The sequence below is a fragment of the Archocentrus centrarchus genome, chromosome 20 (genome assembly GCF_007364275.1).
Source record: "Archocentrus centrarchus isolate MPI-CPG fArcCen1 chromosome 20, fArcCen1, whole genome shotgun sequence".
Taxonomy (NCBI): domain Eukaryota; kingdom Metazoa; phylum Chordata; class Actinopteri; order Cichliformes; family Cichlidae; genus Archocentrus; species Archocentrus centrarchus.
The window spans coordinates 12,441,019-12,457,115 of record NC_044365.1 but is presented as its reverse complement, the minus strand read 5'-3'; the positions used below and the strand labels follow the sequence as shown (position 1 = coordinate 12,457,115).

General features: G+C 40.6%; 2 protein-coding genes across 7 annotated transcripts in view; both read right to left on the bottom strand.

Annotated features, from left to right (window-relative positions):
- The window catches only part of ccny (cyclin Y), a 36,800-nt gene extending 32,366 nt beyond the window's left edge, over window positions 1-4,434 (bottom strand). For all 4 annotated transcript variants that reach the window (XM_030756717.1, XM_030756719.1, XM_030756718.1 and 1 more), the window contains exon 1: window positions 3,764-4,434. In XM_030756717.1, the coding sequence (XP_030612577.1) occupies window positions 3,764-3,917 (154 nt within the window). In that variant the 5' untranslated portion in view covers window positions 3,918-4,434. The remainder of the gene's footprint in view (window positions 1-3,763) is intronic.
- Window positions 4,435-6,510: 2,076 nt separating this feature from the next.
- LOC115799581 (cAMP-responsive element modulator) lies at window positions 6,511-13,741 on the bottom strand. 3 transcript variants are annotated; one of them, XM_030756807.1, is made up of 6 exons: window positions 13,601-13,741; window positions 13,226-13,318; window positions 12,604-12,714; window positions 8,186-8,330; window positions 7,244-7,409; window positions 6,518-6,815 (listed from the first exon to the last, which is right to left on the bottom strand). In XM_030756807.1, exons 2-5 carry the CDS (start codon window positions 13,293-13,295, stop codon window positions 7,265-7,267), a joined length of 471 nt encoding a protein of 156 aa, XP_030612667.1. In that variant the 5' UTR covers window positions 13,296-13,318; window positions 13,601-13,741; the 3' UTR covers window positions 6,518-6,815; window positions 7,244-7,264. The 3 variants fall into 3 exon arrangements, with proteins under 3 accessions (XP_030612668.1, XP_030612667.1, XP_030612666.1); XM_030756806.1 differs by having other exon boundaries at window positions 6,518-7,409; XM_030756808.1 differs by lacking the exons at window positions 12,604-12,714; window positions 13,226-13,318; window positions 13,601-13,741 and adding an exon at window positions 10,170-10,304 and having other exon boundaries at window positions 6,511-7,409.
- Between the last annotated feature and the right edge of the window lie 2,356 nt (window positions 13,742-16,097).

Sequence of the window (16,097 nt, the reverse complement as noted above, 5' to 3'; positions counted from 1 at the left end):
AAACTATTGAAAATATATATATTTTTAAAGTTTACTTCTTAGCCAGTAATGTGTTTTTCAGCTCTGAAAAGGCATCAAACTCATAGGTTACTTCTTCAAAAAAAAAAAAAAAATTAGGGGGGGGTGGGGGTCACCTGTGAAAATGCCAGCAAGAAATTAATAAAATCAAATAAATTAATATACAAATTAGAAATTGTTCATCCATTTCTTCATACAATTCAAGATTAACATAGTGGCACTCCATACAAATTCAAAGTGTTTTTAAAATATTAAGAATAAAGTGTTAAGACACATTTATGGTGTATGAAGTTATGCTAATAAAGCCTTCATTCACGCATCACTGCTGCATTCAAAAGCCCAAAAAAACCCACCTATTACAGATTTTAGAAACATCTTTATTTAACTACTTATGCATTTTTTATATCAAATGCATTTAGAACAGAAGCCATCTTGACTGTGTAATCTGCTCAGTAACCACACAAGCCACCAGTCCAACAACAGCAGCCAGAGAGCAGAAGGATTTTAAAGTAATATCCACTCATTTGGAACCAGCTACTTAAATTTCTATTCCAGATCACAAACCTGACTCTGACAAATCTTTGGATAATCTGCAAAACAACCATAACCTGACAGACTAAACACAAACAGTCTGTACAGTATCATGAACATGAACCTAGTAATTGAAGGACTCTCATGCTTTCAAGGAGGATGTTCACTGAGGTGGTTTGTTTGCACACACACACACACACACACACACACACACAGTCATGTGCTGTCACCAGTGTCAGGAGTTCTCATGGCTGATTTTTTTTTTTTTTTTAGTAATAAGTGTAGCCAGGGTAATGATGCAAATAAACACACAACACAAACGGGCACAGATACACTATATACAATTAAACTAATATTATAATTGTTGTATTATATCAAACATATGCCTAGATACAGTATACTACCACACTTCCAAAGCTGTGACCCTCTGCAGGATACACAGATGAGTCTTGGGCCTGTGGAATGCTATTAGAGTTCCAGTGACAGGGTCAAAGGGTCGCTACCTAATTACTAGTATCAACAACTTGGGACAAACACTAATATTCAGCATGAAGCCTGCTCTTGTTTTCTACCTCCTGTCTATTGTAAAAGGCACAATGCCAAGTTTCATGTTTGGGTTTGTTGGTCACTTTGAGCGCTTGTCCAGTGACTCCTTGAAATAAAGCAGGCGAGCATTGATAAGGCTAACTATTATAGCTTATTATTGCTATAATTTTTCAATTTACTTCCATTAATCACCTAGCTGTTGAAGGTCTAAACAATCCCATACATTCCTTTATCCAGGTGAAGAGGAGAGGAGTGTCTCATGGTGTAAATGCTAGCTTTATCATATTCGTTCTTTTTCCAGAATGAGTGCTTTAAATTTGTAAAGAAATACCAGACCTCCTGTTCAACTGCTGTGGTCAGTGACTGATAGAATGAGACTGCAGGTACAAGCCACCGAACATGAGTTTCCCTTGCAAGTTGTCTGGGTATGTGGGTATAACTGCTCTTGATTAAGACTGCCCTCGCACACCTTCTTCTACAAGTACGCTAACCAAACAGAAGTCGTGACTCCTGGATGACAGCAATGATCACTCATAAATTGGAGCATTCACACTTATTTACCACAATTACTTGTGATGTACTTCACAAGTCGTGTAATAATTTCAAAAATTAACATGTCATTTTTAATAGCTTAAAATTAAGCTGAAAACCAAATAAATACATGAAAAAAAAAGGTTGAGTGGAGCAGGGCCCTGGGCTGTCTAATCAGGAGTTAGGCCATGACTAAAGGGTGTTTTTAACCATGAAGCCCATCTCACAACTGGCGTTCCTCATCAGCCACAGCCTCAACCTCAGGAGGTCTGCGGGTCCAGAAGGGGGCAACAAGAGGCCCAGGCAGGCCCCTCCTTGGAATGCCTTTGAATCCTGAAGAGGATCTGAAAGAATTAGGTAGAAAGGATATCTGCGCTACTTTGCTTAGCCTGTTAGCATCCGAAACCAGATCAGTCGAAACCTATGTGGTTAGCAGCAAAGAAATCCTTTACACTGTAAACATCCAAATGGTTAAAAGCCACACAGGTCAACACTCACATGACCCACTCAATGTCTGATCCATTATTTAGAAAGCTGCAGAGGAAACAGTTCAGAGCTGGTATTCAGAGTACATCATGCAAGCCCTTTTCCGATATGCACGCCTTTCCATTCATCTGAATGCATCTAAATGGGTCGGCTTCTCGTTTGAACGTGCACCGTGGTCACTTGCCTACAACAGTCACGACAACAATCTTAAGAGGTCATACCTTGTAATGCTTCCATCACTTTTAACACAAGTCTGAACTGCACGCAGTCACATTAGCAGACAGGCATGCACAAGACTGCACGTCTGCAAGTTGTGCAGCTCACAAAAAAAAAAGTGACTGCTTGTGACTGGAGAAAGTCATAAATAGCATTAACAGAAGAAAAGAAAAAAAACTCAAACAGTTAGGTTCGTCCGCCATGTTTTATTAGAAACCTCTGACTTCATACACATCATGATGTATTGTGCAATGTCACGTGGGTAGGAAATACTGGACATGTACCATGGCTCTCTCAGTCATTGTTGTGGGTATGTCTGCTGTAACTAACTCAAAAGTAACCTACATCTGATGGAGACTGATGAAGCTCTTATGCATCTCATGTCTGAAAAGTACTAAACACTATACTGTAGCTTTGGTGGGAAAAAAAACAAACAAATAAACTGCCGCCATAGAGAAACTGTGATAAGTCTGCTTCAGCAACTAGTGTTGGGGCTGGTTCCTGCTAATGTTTCACAGCAACTGCACATCTCTTCAAGCATTACTGGTAATTTCCTTACTGCGGTGGCATGCTGGGATGATTTCCTTTCCCCCATTCACTCCCTCTCCCTCGCATTTCCTTAGTGTTTCTGTAGGGTTTTTTTGATTGCCAAGAATACACAAACAAGGACATTTAAGGCCTCACTAGAAATGGATGAAGTCAAAGACCTATGGTCTAGTACATCTAAAGGCGTGTAATACAATAATATAATTCCTGTCTCCAACAGCTGTGTGAATGTTTAAAGGGCAAAAAACAGTGTCACTCAAGTTTTTCTGTGTGTTAATGAGAGTTTAAATTAGTTGCACATCTCTTACTTAAGAAGGAAGTGCGTGAACACCCTGTCCATCACAGTCACACCACTTCCCACTCGCCCTCCCCACTTTGTGCTTTCTTTCACATGCGTTTGCATAATGAAAGTGATACAAGATAGAGGTACGCAATTAAGTCATCTGACTTATTCAACCTGCCTTCTGTGGTTGGTGGAGAAAGCTTTTTCTGTGGCAGGGTGCCATGAGGATGGAAGATAACAGTGAAGCTATCCTGATGTTTGGAAACATTAAAATATGGCTGATTTACATCAAGCTACGAGTCCAATGAAAGGGAAGCCCACAGAACTGCAGTTACTGGTATTATGGGTGGGTGGGTCCTGTGCACAGACGCTGCAAGCTCGCGTTATCTGTTAAAACTAAAGCCTATTTCTGCAGAAATGTGAGCATATCAGAATAATACATCACGCATATATACAGATAATTAAAATTCTAAAGAAAGTAATTATTTCCAACGTTATAATAAATATAAATAATATCTAGAAAGAAAAGCATGAGAAATCTGTGCCTGTACATTTTTTGTATTAGGTTATATAAACGCCATAAAGAGACGTCGGTCTGCATCTTACCGTCTATATTTTCTCTGTCGCTGATGTGCTGGAGGTTGCAGCCCGTGTCCTCCCGACTAAGCTCCGGCTCCGGCCGGTAGGGCTCCAGCCTAGAGTGGTTGTTTCTCCGGTGTTTGGGGCTCGACGATACGCAGCATGAGGTCGTATTACCCATGGTGTAAAGCAGCTTTTGGTTGTACTCCGCGACCCAGCAAACCTGCCCAGCTTTCTTCTTGCTGTGCTGTTAGCGTTACTACAGGAGGAAAAACGGGGCGGTAACGCGGAGACGGGACCCGGTGCAAATAAGCTTGCACTGGTGTAAATTTGCGTTACACGCCCTTCTCTCGCGTCTTAAACCCGCTTAGCTAAACAAACGGAGCCATTAAAAGCGATTAAAAACGCCAAGGTTGGCTAATAAAACAGAAGAGTAGCTAAATGTCCGCTTCCAAATCGCCAGGCGAGGAGGGGAGGTAGTGCCTCTGGATAGCAGGCTTCGGTTTCACTGTCGACTCCCTCGCCTTGTAATTCCTCTCCGAGCGTCCGTTTAATCTCAGAAACACATATTTGTACGCTGTTACTTTATAACGACATGAATATAAGAACATGGCACTTCAGCTTGTCGCGGGGGAGATGTTTTTGCTCTCAGCGCTACATGGTTGCCAGTGGACTGTAGACCGCTGCTGCTACATCCGCTGCCGTGTTGCTTTCAGGTACTACATGTACAATCAGATTTTCGACAACAAAGGTCTTTTTTTTTTTTTTTTTTTTTTTTTTATTGCTTTCCAATTAGTGGGCTTTAAACACCAAAGACGGAAAGAAAGTAGTTATGATTATAAAGAAAATACGGATTAAACGTAACTCCTAAGGTAGGAGTGGACTTTGATTTTAATTTCAAGGTGTTTTTTAAAATCCCTAACAACAAAAAAATGCAAAGAATATTTCTGAAATTGTATACCAATAAACTTCCAATTTCTCTGGCAGCACATAAACATATCTTAAAAACCCACTGCGCTGTGGCTGTGATAGAAAAGGTTCCGGTTCAAGTGGGTAGTTACAACCGTGTAATAAATGGACAATTATGATACCGTTTAGGGGATACAATAAACTAAGGAATACAATGCAATAAGTCTAGTGTTTGCTTTCCTTTGTTTTATTTTATCTACAGTTATTAGTGTAACAGTAAACTAAAATAAAGAGCAATTTATTTTTGCCTTAACAGGAGAATGAACTCTGCTGTTTCACTGGTTGTGACTTGTTATGGGAACATACAGGGACGCCTGTCCACGCCCGTGTTTGTATACAGTAAATTATTTGATCTTGACCGATGACTGACAAATGCATACGGGGATTTCCTTTGCCAGCAAATAAAATAATGATTATCTTTGTGGTATTAAGTGGAATTTGTTCCACTGGTTGTGGTTTAGGGATGCAAACAAAGTGAAATCCTGGATAGTAGCCAATTCTATTAAGACGTTTTCTTCAGATGCATGACAGTGTTTGTGTGTGTGTGTAAACTCAGGTTGGCACGAATGCTGGAGCCTAAGGAACGAGAGGGCCGATGAGAAAGGGTGATCGCAGATGATCAGGTATGATGCTGTAGTGCAGCCTGCTGGTACTGCATCTGTATTGCATTTTGTGATACCACCCGACTTTAAGTTTTTAATAACATGCATTCTGTGATCTGACCTTTTTTTTTTTTCTCCTATCAAATACCAAAACTACAGATGATGCCTTTAGTTTTATAAATGCAATGTGGAAGCTTTCATGCAAGGATTTTGGATGATTAGCCACTTCATTAAAGCTGATGGTATGTTTTAATTGCAACAGATCTAGGGTGTACCTGTACAAAGCATTTGATCTGACTCAAATGAAACATTTAAACTGAAAACAGCCATATTTCCTGTTGCCAAATAGTGGATTCTTTTCTCTCTCAGGGTGGAAGTGATTCTAGACTGGACAGGAATAAGGTTTCACAATAGGCCCAGGTGCAAGGCTGGTCTCAGTGGTACTGGATTCTTTTCTTTGTTGCTTTGTTACCATGTCTCTGCAGCAGATTACACATGGGAGTGACACACAATCACTGCACAAGTAAGATCCTTTAAGTAGGATCCCCCTGTCATTACTAGCCAAAGTTTTTTGTTTGTTCCTTCCTGTAAGCTGGTTAAAGCAGAGATTCTTGATGTTTTCCTTTTTAGAGCAACAATTTCTGAATCCACTAAGTAAAAGAATATCCATCACTGAGGCAAATATTTCCTTTCCCTTTGGCACATCTGTGTGTTCCACTGGTTGTGGTTTAGGAAAATGTGCCTAAAAGCACTTTCTAGTTCCATTCTTTAAGCATGCACTGTGCACTAAAAGTGCAGCTCTTGCACAAAACTTGTCACCTAAAAAAAAAAAAATGCAAACAAAAGCTGTGAGACATGGGAAATGGCTGTGCTCTGTTAGTGACAGTCCCAGCATCAAGGCGAGTCATCAGCGGAAGGACAGAACATCATGTTTAGAGCAGAAACCCAAGGCTGAGACTCAGCATGGCAATACAGGTTTGATCAAACCCTGCTTTAATTGAACTTCAGCTTATGAGGTTCGCAAGGTCTTTCTTCTTATCTCTCCAGCCCAAACCAATAACAAATGAACTCCCTTTGACTGGTTTCTATAAAGTCATGCAGCACTTTAAACTGAACAATGCGCACAATATCTAGGTCCTTAACATTTACTGTGCCAAAATAACACAGAGAGGCTGATTGAGAACTTTATTCAAGCAAATACATTACAAAATTCATTCAAAATTCAATTGTGACAATTCGTGCTACAGAGGAGAAATAAAACACAGAGAATCTAGCAACAAATGTGTCATTAAAACAAAGCGCACTTCTATGACTTAAAATTGATATTCAAAGATACAGAAACAAAGAGGCAAAAAACAATAAAACAGCAAGTTTAATACCAATCGTACAAAAACAGATACTTCGGCTAAATATACACTCAGCTATGCCGCAATATCTCCAAAATTACAAAAAATGTTTGGCAAACTATCTCAAATAAATAATCATGCCACTGGTTGGAGACATCAGACCTAAAATGGAAAAAAAAAAAAAAAACTTCAGCCTTGAAGGTCGCATGAGCCCTGATGTTTGATAATTTGGCTTCTGGCAGCATTTTCCCCTGAATTCCCCTGAGCCAAATTGTAAAATTGTGAAGGAATGTAAAACGCAGTGCAGTTAAGATAATGCAAAGGCATTGGTGACATGTTCAGGTTCAACCTCTGCTGTTTCATTGTGATCCATACTGGCCTGCTTCCTCTAGAAGCTTGGCTTAAAATAGTCACTCCTAACTCCTGAAACAAGGTTCTTATGCTTGCTGGTGGTGGTGCATGGATAACTCAGAGCCTGAAACACTGACATCATCGTGTAAACAGATTAAACAGCAACTACAAGGGGTGTGTTTGTGGCAGTGTGTGTTTTTATGTAGACAGAGTCCTCAAGATGCGTCACAGAAACAGACCCACACAATCCCGGCTCCTCATCACTCGACTTTGTGCCGACAGATGTCTTTTAAGGCTCTAAGCTCTTCTATCAGAGTCTGATTTTGATTTTCCAGCACGGCCACGCGATTCTCGAGGCATCTGACATATTCCTTCTTCTTTCGCCGACACTCGCGGGCAGCTTCCCTGCAAGCAAGGGACAACAGAGAGCTCAATTTAGCTGATAATCGGGGAAAAAAATATCAAAAGCCTAACTTAAAGGGTTTAGATGATTATCATTATGAAGGCATTACCATTAAAAACCTCCAGGGTAGCTCTTTACATACTAGCCAATCAAAGGAGGATGTTATAAAGCAAACAAAAACAAGCAGAAAAAAGTCAACAAGACGATTCAGCGATAAATAACTGCTCATTGTAAAATCACCATGTGTATGTATGTGAAATATGCCGGAAAAAAACACGGCCGAGAAAAGCGGAAGTTAGCAACAGCTGTGACACAAAGTTGTTTACAGCAAGCATATAGCAAACTCACAATGGAGAGTGGCTCACCAGCAAACCACTATCATCCACATAAACACATATTTACGTACATACATGCATAATGTAGCATTTTGACCTCCATATAAGACAACTCACTCTGCACACCAAACACAGGCTACAGAGACAACAACTGGCAGACAAATATGAATTAGAGGACAAACACTGTGGATGGAGGAGTGATGACAGGCTGTAAAACTTATTATTACATGGACATATGTCATGCACTGTCATGCAGATGATTGTATATTATACAATCGACACAGTAGGGAAGAGATAAGATATATTCTCCAAGGATATCCTTTGAATCTATCAGCTGAGACTGACTGACTTTGGATTTTGTTTATATTGTTGTTACTGTATCAACATGAATGCGTTATTATCTGGGCTGTATTGTCCAACCTAATGGATGTACTCCTCTCTACCTGTTCTTCATTAAGCGGAGTTCCCTCTTCTGTAAGGCATCCTCAATGGGTTTCTGGGAGCTGTGAGCACTGGGCCCTGCAACACCCTGAGGGAGGCTGGAGGTCGGGTTACGCAGCTGGCAGCCAGTCAAGTCGCTAGGGGTGCCTGGGGAGATACAAAACAACACATCAGACTCAGGGATTTGGTCATATCATTTAGGCTAACATTATTAGTATTATATTTTATATATTAACAGTTTCCATCCTTAATAGACAGAATTTTCCTGAATGAAACTGTATTTTGCAGGTGTACATTCATGTGAAAAAGACATTAAAACTAAAAAGGCCACAAGACTCATTAGCTTGTAGAACCACCTTTAGAAGCAATAACTTCAAGTAATCATTCTCTGTATGACTTCATCAGTCTCTCAAATCAACGTCGCTTCAGTTCAGTGCAGTGTGCAGGGATTCATTTATGCACAGCTCTCCAACCGCAGCTTTTCAATCAGGTTGACATTTGGACTTTGGTTCATTGCAATACTGTGATTCTTGTCTTTTTCTGTTGTAGATTAACTGTGTGCTTGGGACGCAATTTGAGTCAAACTTTGGCTGTCTGAGTGGCCTTACAATTGACTCTAGAATACTTTGGTATACAGAGTAGTTGATGATCGACTCAGGAAGGTGTCCGGGTCCCGTGGCTGCAAACCAAGTCCAAACCATCACCCCTCCACCACCGTGCTTTACAGTAGGTATGAGGGGTTTGTGCTGTGTTTGGTTTTCACCAAACATGGCGCTGTGCATTATGGCCAAACATCTCTTCTTTGATTCTTTGTCCAAAGGATATTGTAACACAAGTCTTTTGGTTTGTTCAGATGCAATTTGCAAACCTGAGCTGTGCCGCCATGTCCCTTTCAGAGAGAAGTTTTCTTCTGGCAGCCCTTCCAAACAAGTCACACTTGTTCAAAATCAACGAGACCAACATCAGCATCGGCTACCAGCCAAATGGTTATTACAAATATTGATATTGATAGTCTTCAGTAAAATCTGGCTGTACTTCAACTAACTGTAGTCTTTTTTTTTCTTTTTTTGCAGCTGGTTGAATTCCCTGTAACTCCAAATTCCCTTTAAATAGATTTCAGATTCTAAATGGTTTTATTCATCACATGCCCACCCAGTATCATGCAGGATGCATGTTCTTAAAGCTATAACAAGAAATAGAAATAATTAGAGCATAAGTGACTCAGTCACATGCATTTTGACAAAATCTTATCAAATCCAATTATGTGTGTGATATAGTGAGAGAATGAAATAGACAGTGAGAGTTGGTGCCATTCCTATCTGCTTCTCCTTCTGTTCATTGTTTGCTCTGTGCCAGCAGGACTCACTGCCCCTCATATCATTATACGCAGCTAATTAATTCTGTGAAAAGTTGGAATTGCAAAAAGAGCCATATGTAATCACAGTGTGGCCAGTAGCTGACGTCAATGTGCATCTTATTCATTGGTTGCATTTACATGTCGCTGCTGGGGGCCTGTTCCAGGAAAAGCAGTGACGTCAGCCACTGCTGCTATGTGGACTGAGTGGGCAGAGCACTGAAGCATTTCACAAAGAGAGAGCGAGAGAAACAGAGAGGAGAGACAAGCAGAGCCTGTGAAAATGCTTCTTACCGGAGCAAGCTTGTTGCAGCCGACTGCGGAAAAATGAGGCTAATATTTATTTATTTCGGATCATCTGCTGCTTTTTCAGAGGAGCCTACTTTGTGATGTTATTTGAGGAAGTTACTGAGCTTTGTCAAGCTGGTTTGGGAAAAACTATAAATAAAAGAAAGCCGGCATCACAATAATCTCAATTTTTTTTTTCCATCCCAAAAGCGCCTAACTTATTTTAACTGTGAATTTTCCCACTCATTATAAACTCACTAATCTCACTAACACTTAAACAGACATTCCAGCTGAACAACAACGGGGAAAACGCACTCTAAGATCCAGCAATAAAAGAGACATACCTGTTTCTGTCTCATCCCCAGTTACAGCCATCCTGTCTATACTCCCGGGTTTTCCAAGAGAAACTGCTCCTTTCAGAGTGTCCTCTCTCACTGAACTGTTACCACAGCCAACAGTGGGGCTGTGTGTGCAATTTACAATTAGAGCCATTGACATCACCATGACATCACTGGCCTCCTGATGTCAACAGCATGGTTTGCTCTCTCCCGACGCCGTACTATGAGTCAGGGGCTCTGCTGTTTGTCTTTGGAAAGGAATTTTTTATCAGCTAGACTGAAGCTCTTGTTCAACTCTGAAGCAAACAGGCAGTAGAAGAACTCAGTCAATTAAAAGAAACATAGACCATGATTGAAATACTAAAATCCTACATTTTCAAAGCAGAACAAAAGTCACCAGTATGTGACAGGCACGGTCATTTGGTGTCAAACTTTCATATTAATAGCTTTATCCAAATCAGATCTACACAGAAAAGGGCAGATTTCTAATACGGCTTCCTAATAAAGTCATTGATTGAATAAATATAAATAGCTTCTGTCCTTCTGTCACAGCAACTTCCATAATCCAAGCTAAAGGAGTTGGCTCCCTCTGCAGGCATTACAGAGGTATGATCTAAGTAGCTCAAATGATGTAGAAGTCCGATGACGTGTTTTATTTTGTTTTGTTTTGTTTTTTCAAAATTTCCAAAAATTACTCATTTGAGTAGGCGGTGAGTTCCTGGTGGAGAAATTTACAGTACTGTACTTAAGTTAAATTTGCACAACACGGTTAGTAATGCATTATATTTCAAAAAGATTATGACAGGTTTTGCATGGTAATAAGGAATCAGTAGCATGGGGAATCAAGTCAAGAACAAATGCCACACATTTCTATTTTGATTTCAAATGCAGAGTTGGAGAACTAGGTTGAACTTGGGGCAAGTTGCTGCCCCAGGTGGAGTAGTTTAAGTATCTCAGGGTCTTGTTCACGAATGACAGGAGAAGGGAGCGGGAGATTGACAGAAGGATTGGGGCTGCACTTGCAGTGATGCGGACGCTGTCTGTCATGGTGAAGAGGGAGCTGAGTGTGAAAGCGAAGCTGTCGATTTACCAGTCGATCTGCGTCCCTACCCTCACTTACGGCCACGAGCTTTGGGTACAAGCAGCAGAAATGAGCTTCACCCTTAGAGATAGGGTGAGGAGTGCAGCCATTCGGGAGGGTCTCAAAGTAGGGCCGCTGCTCCTCCACATGAGATGGTTCGGGCATCTGACTAGGATGCCTCCTGAGCGTATCTTGGGAGAGGTATTCCAGGCATGTCCTACCGGGTGGAGGCCCCGGGGTAGACCCAGGACACACTGGAGAGATTATATCTCTCGGCTGGCCTGGGAACACCTTGGGGGTCCCCCTGGATGAGCTGGTGGAGGTGGCTGGGGAGAGGGAGGTCTGGGCTCCTCTGCTTAGGCTGCTGCCCCCATGACCCGGCCCCGGATAAGCGGAAGAAAATGGATGGATGGATGGATGGACTTGAATACTGGGTAAGTTGGCATGGAGTTAAAATATATTGAACAATGAAACCTAAGAGCTAAGCATGAATGCAAAGCTTCCAACACTCACCTGTAGCCCTGAGCTGTGGGTAGTAACCGGAAGAATGAGATCACAGATACAAGCAGCTGCACCTTTCTCTGAAGGGTGGCTGGGCTCAGGTACTGGAAATAGGGCAGGTCGTTTGGGAGGGACTCAGAGTAGAGCTGCTGCTCCTCCACATTGAAAGGAGACAGTTAAGGTGGCTCAGCATCTGACTAAGATGCTCCCTGGGCACCTCCTAGGTGAGGTGTTCCAGCCAACTCAAAGTGGGAGGAGGCCAGAGGGCAGACCCAGGACACACATAGGAGAGAGGACATCTCTCAGCTTGCTTGGGAATACTTTGGAGTCCTTCCAGAAGAGCTGGAGGAGATGGACAGGGCAAAGGAAGTCTCAGCATCTCTGCTCAGACTGTTGCCTCTGTGAACACAAACCTGGATAAGCATCAGAAAATGGATGGATGGATGGATGGAAGATATAAAAAAAGGAAGTGAAAAGCATAGCTTCCTTTACTCTGAAAAGTGAAAACAGTATAGAATTGCCCTAAACCTGCAATTTTTTTTCCTGATAGACAGCAGAGGCCAATCTCTGTGGCTGCAAAAAAGTTGGTTGTACAGAAGATTATGGGAAAAATTACTTTGGTTTCCTCAGTAAACACTTTCTTCATGAATTTATGGCAGTGAATTGCTAGTGATTTCTTGTGATCGACTACTGTAGGACATGCAAATTTGTTAGCAGAAAAGCATACAATATCATCACATTTATACATACAGTACATTTATACAGTTCATGGAGGAAACTCATGTTTTTGCTTCTACAGTTGTTAGTTACCCAATCTAACAGCTCAGCAAAAGCAGCAGTATGGAAATCAGATACTACCTGGAAGTGATAGCATGCCATTCAAAGCATTTCTGTGGTACTCAGTGGTTCCTGGTGGAGGATTTGGTGTGTGTGCTGCCCATGGCAACCATCGGACGTTGACTGAAACCCCTGTAAAAAAAAAATTCTGCATGTTTAGGTAAAAAAAAAAAAAAAAAAATGGCGAGGTAAACCAGGCTTGTGGTATTTATGGCAACAATACAGTTTATCTCTGTATTTATTTCATGTATCACTTGTCTGATCTGATTAGGCATCAGCTTGACTATGCTAATAGCACTCGCTCCTGGAAAAAAAACCGGATTGTGACGGGCCAAAGGTTCATATTACCGTGGTGGACCAATTATACTGAGCTCATGTTTAGTATATGTCAGGTATGTTTACTGATATATATTTTTCAGCACAGGGGGACTGCTCAGTTCACCCTGGTTGGGAACGTATTTCAAACAAACTAAAGGATTCAGTGTTGGTGAAGGCCAAAACCAATTTTTATGTAGTGTGAACACTGAATTTATTTGGACAGACAGAACTACCACTCCACTGTGTTCAATAACACATCAGCCATAACAACTTTAGCTAGAGTGTGGTAGTGATTGTGTGAACTGTGTGTGCTCAGCATACTTACAGTACTGGTTGTGCATTTTTTGCTGGTAAACAGGCAGCTGATATCGCTCATCTGTCCTCATTTGGTTCATTCTGAGAGGCACTGGTGTTAGCGCTGACGTTTGGGGAAAAGTGGACCACAAAAACTTTTATAACGTTTTGCTTTGTTTGTCAAATATTTGCTGACCAATTCAAAAACAGCTGTTAATGCTTATTTAAAAAGTTTTATCACGTCGGTCAAGCTACCTGGCAGCTAACTGATATTTTAGCAAGCTGTGTAAAGCATTTAGCTAGCACTATAACTTGTTAGTAAGCAAGTATTGTGCTAATACTGTACCAACTGTATACTTTGTTGTATTTATGTGAATAAGCATTAAAAGATCAGAATAAAACTTACCTTAAGTTAATAGCAGACTGATTAACTGATACAAATAGTGTTTTTTCTTCTGTCCGTGTGTGTCAGAAACGTTAGGCAGTATTTATTTGATCATTCTGATTGGTTGATTTTTGTTATCGCTCTTAGTAACCCTTAGTAACAGGTAGCAGTCTGCTGTCACCACTATTTACACAACTATAATGTAATATATATATATATATATATATATATATATATATATATATATATATATATATATATATATATATATATATATATATATATAACTTTACTCTTTGCATCACCCTGCCTTATTGCCTATGTCCTCAGCCTATCAGAGCGCTTGTTAGAGTCTAAAATCACTGTCTGTTTTAGTCATCTTTTTGACTTAGGCATTTTTGCCACTACATACAAAGATGTAGACCCATGAGAAAGAGGGCTCTGCTGACCACAAATGAAGCATTAGATTTTCTCTTTGAGTCATTTAAGCTACTTCACATTTCTTCTATTTTGTAGACAGTTAAATGTACTTTCAGTCAATCAAAAGGATTAGGAACTGTGTGTTTAAACTTTTAATCGCATTTCTGCAACAAGGTATGACGAAGTAGTGTAAGAATGTTTGTCTCATTTCTAGTCCAAACAAATCTCTTTACACTTAAAATAAGACATCACCTAAAAAGCAACTTGTTTTTAGACTGATTTTCAAGAGAATATTTGCTTTTTATTTTAAGTGTAGAGACATTCTTGGTAAGATTTTGAGGTTTTGCAGTGAACCTATTCATTTGCCGTGGTTTACTGTTAACAAGCACCACTTTATTTTCACTTGATTCAGGATCAGGAAATGAACTTGATACCAATTTGGAAAATTAGAGAAGGATTTAGATGACAGTAGACCTGATATAGAAGGAAATGACATAGACATCAGGCAACAGATTGAAAAAGATACAGACAGTAAAACCTCCACAGCTGATTCTGATTCTGATCCTGATTCATGGTCAGAAAGTGAACATGAAGACTGTCTTGGATGAGGATTATAGACCTGATGACCACCCAGATAATGATAGTGATGCAGACAACGCTCAACATAGTGAGGAAGAAACAGGAGAGGAGGGAGGAGGTGAGAGGGAAGAAGAAACAGAAGCTGCACTTGGAGCTTCTGCTATTAAATGTCACAAGCATCCAAGGTCACATATGTGGAAGCGACAGGTGATAAAAGAGAAGCGTCGTAAGGGAGAGCGTTACAAGAATGCAATGGGACAGGAGAGACAGGCAAAGACCATGGGCACACCCTGCTTATCACAGCTTTCTTAAGGTCAAAGAAATGAAGTTGTGAACTGTTGAGTGAAGAAGAACAGCTGATGTATTATAAAACTAAACTACAGATGCCCATCAGCAGTCCAAACACTGCAGTTGGTCCTAGAGGCCAACCGAAACACTGAAAAAGTCATAATTTGGAGTGATGGCTGGGGCTATCAAAATCAGTGATGTACCATCACAAATGCATACATAGATCTGGCCATGAAGCATAGTGTCACAATAGAACAAAGGTTTCTGGTTGCAGGGTACACACAAATGGAGTGCGACTCCATGCATAGCCTCATTGAACGGTGCATTTTCAAAGATATTCACACTCCACATGACTACGATGTAGTCATGTGGAGTCTGCATCCATGTCTGCATCCATCCCCATACAAGGTCACCCAGGTATTCCACAATGACTTCATGAAGTTATCTGGGGCCTATGTCACCAACATTACACCAGGAAGAAAAGTTGGAGACCCCACAGTCCATGACCTTCGGGCTCTCCAGTACCTGGCAGATGGTCGAATCCAGTACAAGTTGGATTTTGAGTATGACTGGAAGGACCTGCCACAGTGAATCAGCATCCCCAAGAACCGTTCCACTGGGTCCCACTCTTTCCTGCCCAACTGCCAATTAATCTCCGGAAATTCAATGACTTGCAGGCAATGAAATCAGTACTACCAAGAGTGACCCACCAGTACTATGACAACCTACCTCATCAGTAGACAGTGTGAAAACAAGTTAAGACAGCACCTGAGAGGGACTTTGGTTAAGGTTAGACAAGTGCAACAACCTCGTTAAGGTTAGACATTTAAAACTTGCTTAAAGTTAGAAAAGTAACACAACTTGGTTATGTTTAGGAGAGTAAGACAACGTTGGTTATGTTATTGTTGTGTTTATATGTGAGAGAAGAATTGCCTAAGTCAAGGCATATTCTGCCTAAGTCACTTTTATTTGTTATGCAATCAATGTTGTGTCTTACTTTTTTTTTTTGGAAACTTGTTTACACATCTGGTTGAACTTTCTGTTAAAATATCAATAAAATATTCCAGTGTGCTTGCTAAAAAATATTTTTTTCTTGTTTTCCGAAATGTTCAAATATGACTTAGGCAATTATGCTATTAGGCTATAATGGTAACTACATATCATATTCATCAGAACGCGGTTTTCAAACAACTTACAAGTTTTATTTGATTAATCATCTTCCACAATTTTC

Excerpts from the sequence above, each read along its gene's own strand:
- LOC115799581 (XM_030756806.1), bottom strand. The coding sequence starts at position 13,295 with ATGAACCAAATGAGGACAGATGAGCGATATCAGCTGCCTGTTTACCAG. Across the intron at positions 12,715-13,225 it reads AAAAATGCACAACCAGTACT|GGGTTTCAGTCAACGTCCGA; the intron begins GTAAGTATGCTG and ends TTTTTTTTACAG. Across the intron at positions 7,410-8,185 it reads CTCCGCTTAATGAAGAACAG|GGAAGCTGCCCGCGAGTGTC; the intron begins GTAGAGAGGAGT and ends CCTTGCTTGCAG.